The 4,230-nt window shown below is 65.5% G+C and overlaps 1 protein-coding gene across 2 annotated transcripts; it reads right to left on the bottom strand.

Annotated features, from left to right (window-relative positions):
* Window positions 1–2,123: 2,123 nt before the first annotated feature.
* LOC105496697 (hes family bHLH transcription factor 5) lies at window positions 2,124–3,647 on the bottom strand. 2 transcript variants are annotated; one of them, XM_011767250.3, is made up of 3 exons: window positions 3,484–3,646; window positions 3,219–3,384; window positions 2,124–3,122 (listed from the first exon to the last, which is right to left on the bottom strand). In XM_011767250.3, the coding sequence occupies exons 1-3, from the start codon at window positions 3,535–3,537 to the stop codon at window positions 2,842–2,844; spliced, it is 501 nt and encodes a 166-aa protein (XP_011765552.1). In that variant the 5' UTR covers window positions 3,538–3,646; the 3' UTR covers window positions 2,124–2,841. The 2 variants fall into 2 exon arrangements, with proteins under 2 accessions (XP_011765552.1, XP_011765551.2); XM_011767249.3 differs by having other exon boundaries at window positions 2,124–3,384; window positions 3,484–3,647.
* Between the last annotated feature and the right edge of the window lie 583 nt (window positions 3,648–4,230).

The following is a 4,230-nucleotide window of genomic DNA, read 5'->3' as shown; positions in this document are numbered from 1 at the left end:
AGATATATGCGCATATATTTGACTGCTAAACGCCCCTCGCATAGATTATGTTAATGAGACTCCGGCCCCGCCCCCCGGCCTCTGACGTCTCGGCCGCTGACTAGGGCCAGTCCTGGGCAGGGGTCCGAGAGGCCCGGGGCGGCGGGCGGGCGGGCGGGTGGTTATCCTCCAGAGATCGCACATCAGCGCAGAACATCTGATGTTCTTTTACCGCGCTGTCCACAGGCTTAACTCAGGTGCTCTGAGCCTTGCTGAGGGAGGCCGCAGAGGCCGCCCACCTGCTTCTAAGGGGGCACGTGGGTCTGCAGACCGTCAGAGAGCCCTGCCCTTCAGCGAGTGCCTGCTGTAAGCTTGGCCTTGCACACCAGGGCGAATGTGATGCGGTCTTTGCTAGGGTGACTCAATCCTGGCTTCCCAGGGGCGTGGGACTTTCAATGTTAAAAGTCCCATGCAAACTAGAGGAGTAGGGAACCGTGCCCCGTGTGGGAGGAGCCCAGCCTGGCATAGCACCTGCGGGAAGGGAAGATGTGTGCTGTAATGGCGATCCGTGGAAAGTGCTGTGGTCGGGAGAAGCCAGGCAGGCTGCCTGCGGGCAAGACAGGTGCCTGGGAGGGTGCAGGAACACGCCTCGGAAGCAGCTGGAGCCAGGAGAGGGGTATAGGTGGGGCAGGCCAGGGTTCCAGGGTGAGTGGCTGGGAAGCCGTGCTGGCATGAAGAGATGCATCTTCTCTAGAGGCTCTGGGCACCTTGGGAAAGAGCCCAGTGTTGGAAGCAGACAGATCAGCCCCTCCCGGGTAACCCGGGGTCATTACTGCACGTCTCTGGCCCTCAGCCTCTGTCTGCACGTGGAGGATGCCACCAGCTGTCTGGCAGGGCTCCTAGGAGCACAGGCCTGTGGGGCAGCACAAATTCCAGGGATAAAGCATCTGTGTGCGTGGGGCAAGGCTTTGGAGAGGAGGCGTCCTTGCCTGTGTCTGCCAAGGGTATGAGTGTGTGGCTCTGGACTCGGAGCCTGCCCCAGGGAGGCCTGAGTGGAAGAGTGGAGCACACCCCAGGCGGCTTAGACCTCTGGCAGCTCAGACCCCTGGCAGCATGGTGTGCCGTGGGCCAGCCTGGCAGGAGGTGCCCTCCACGAGGGGCGCCCACCTGTGTGCCCACTGAACATGCAGGAAAAATGCAGGCGAATGAAAGCCCTCCTTGTGCTCTGCCCACCATTCCTGGCGGCTTGGTAGGGACTTCAGGAGGCCACTGGCAGGCACTGGGTTGGCCTGGCGGGGGGACCCTGTCTAGACATTGCCTGTGGAGTAGCCAGAAAGGGGCTGAAGGCTGAGCGGGGTGAGAGGGGCTGAGCAGGAAGGAGCAGGCAGGGCAGGCCCACACCCGGGGCTGCCACTCAACGGGGATGGGAATGCGGCCCACTCCGGCCCAATCCTTGCTGGATGGATTTTGCCCCCTGGGAGCTGGTTCCTGGGAGCTGTAGGCCTCAGTTCTTGCAGACTCAGCCAACACCCTGTGGCCTGCCTAAAAATACATGCCCTTTCTGAGGCGAGGGATGGCCCTGTGCAGGCTCCTGCTAGGACTGCCGGATTCTGCTCTGTCACAGTGGCCAGCGGGCAGGTGTCCCTGGAGCCCATGCCAGGATGGGTGCTGCAGGCTGTGGGAGTACGGCAGCAACTGGGGCAAATGTTTTCTCCTGTTTGGCCCAGTCAAGCCCCTTTGACTGTAGCGAGGGGTCTACTGTGGGCTGTGGCCCTGGGTCCCCTCTCAGTGGACAGAGCCTAAGGCCCTGCACTGTCATCTTGCCCCACCCCTACCTTCTGGAAGCTAGTGAAAGGCCTGGGAGGGAGACCCACCCAGGGCTCTGACCACGTCCACCCCTCCAGCCCACCTTCCCCTGCCCCTGCTCCTCACCTGCTTTCCCTCCCTTCCTCCCTCCCTCCCGCTGTTCTTCGGGAGCAAGGACCCCACCCTTCTTCCTGGGTCCAGCGGGCCACTGGCAGGGGTCCCTCCCTGCTTAACTGCTACCGCGGCCCTGCCCATTCCCCTTCACCCCCTGCAGACCCTCCCCGTGGCTGCCAAGGACAGGTGTGAGGCACAGCAGAAGACAGACCATGGGCAGGGCGGGGGGGGGCTGAACAGTCAGATTTTATTAGCGGCTTCAGAGCAGTCCCGTGGCTTCCACGTGACCGAGAGTTCAATTTCTGAGTACAGTCATGCCCACACGCATCCACCCACACAGAGGAATCCTTTAAGGATCATAGTGGAGGCACCCACCCTCCCCAGACAGCCCACTGTGAGCTCCAGCCAGACCACCAGGCACACTCGGAGCCTTTTGGCCACAGCCCGCAGGGTCCTGGGCGCCCGTCCGGGGTGATCACCGCTTCCTATGAGGATACAGCTCAAGTTCGGCCTTCACAAAAGGCAAATGTGCCCGCGGCACAGCCCGCCTGCCAGGGGTGCGCCCAGCAGCTACGGGCCCTGAAGAAAGTCCTCTACAGGCTGGGGGCACCGGCGTGCGAACCCCGGCACTACAAATATCATAGAACCCCGGGCGGCCAGGGACTTCCCAGAAGTCACTTGCTTAAATGCAAACACAGAACAACCCCATGGGGTCAGACTTGGCAGAAGATGGGCCCTGACTGTCCTAAAACGGCAGGGACTCTGCACACACATTCTCTGAGAATGGGGCTCCTGCGGGCCGGCCAGCCTGGGGCTGGAGCCTTCCGAAGAAGGGCGCGTCCAAGCCCTGGGCGGACGACGGCGGGAAGGCGCTTCCCTACGGGCGAGAGGAGCAGGCTCGCCCTCCGGTCCTCGGGCCGCGCGCCCGCAGGTCCCGCCGGGTCACCAGGGCCGCCAGAGGCCGCAGGCGGGCTGGCGCGCGGCGGCGGCGGCGGCGGTGGCCTTGGCGGAGAGCGCGGGTGGGGTCGCGGCGCCCGGCGCCTTGGGCTCCTTGGCGGGCGCGGCGGGCGCGGCCGGGGGCCGCTGGAAGTGGTACAGCAGCTTCATCTGCGTGTCGCTGGCGGCGTGGAGCGTCAGGAACTGCACGGCCTCCTGCAAGCACCACGAGTAGCCCTCGCTGTAGTCCTGGTGCAGGCTCTTGGGGCCGGCGGCGGCGACGAAGGCTGCGGGGAGACGCGGCGGCGGTGAGCGGACGGCGGGGCGCGGGGGAGCCGGGGCGCGGTGGGAACTCGGAGCCCGGGGGGTCCGGGCGCGCTCACCTTTGCTGTGCTTCAGGTAGCTGACAGCCATCTCCAGGATGTCGGCCTTCTCCAGCTTGGAGTTGGGCTGGTGCCGCGCGAACTCCTGCTCCAGCAGCAGCTTCAGCTGCTCGATGCTGCTGTTGATGCGGTCACGACGCATCTTCTCCACCACTGGCTTCCGCAGCTGCGGGAGGAGGGGGCGTCAGGCTGGCCCGGCCCGGCGCGGGGACACCCGGGGACCAGACGCCGCGGGGACAGCGCGCTGGGCGAGCCTCATACTTACTCGGTTTTTCTCTTTAGGGCTTAGCAGCTCCACGGCCACGGTGCTGGGGGCCATGCCTGGCGCGGAACAGGCGAGGAGGCAACGCGGGGAGGCCGGGCAAGACGAAGCGAGCGGGCGCGGGCAGAGCCAAGCGCGTCCCGGGCTGGAGAGGACACCGGCCCCGCGCGCCGGCGCCCTATATAGGCGCGGGCGACGGCCTGGCGCCTGGGGTCCTGGCGCCGCCGCCGTTCCCACACTCCACGACCAATGGCCGCGCGGGCCGCACAAAAGCGCCGGCCCATTAGCGCACGCTAAATTGCCTGTGAATTGGCGCGGGCACAATGGGCGCTCCCCAAGGAGCAGGTGGGCCGCGCGGCACAATGTCCGGGCTGTGGGAACGCGCTCGCCCTCATTAGCATCCCGGGGCCTGATGCCGGGAGCCCCGCGCCTCAATATGCTGCCTTTTCCCAGGCCGCCAAGCGGGGAGGGGGGCAGGAAGGAGGGCCCCCTCTCCCGCCCTCCCCTCAGCTCCCCTCCCCTGCCTCTCCCCAGCGGCTCCCCACTGCTGGCTGGCAGAGGCCGCAGGCACAGATAAGGGAAAGCTGTAGAATGAACAAGTGCCACGGCTTCCTGGGGGATGGGCATCTTCCCTGGCTGGGACCTGCTGCCCTTCCAGGGGAGGGGGACAGAGGGGTCTACACTCAGGATCAGCCCTACGTGCCTATGTTACAAGTCCCCTGACTGTCACCTGGGACTCCTGACATCTCC

Source organism: Macaca nemestrina, chromosome 1 (assembly GCF_043159975.1).
Source record: "Macaca nemestrina isolate mMacNem1 chromosome 1, mMacNem.hap1, whole genome shotgun sequence".
Lineage (NCBI taxonomy): Eukaryota > Metazoa > Chordata > Mammalia > Primates > Cercopithecidae > Macaca > Macaca nemestrina.
This window is presented reverse-complemented; position numbering and strand designations above follow the sequence as displayed.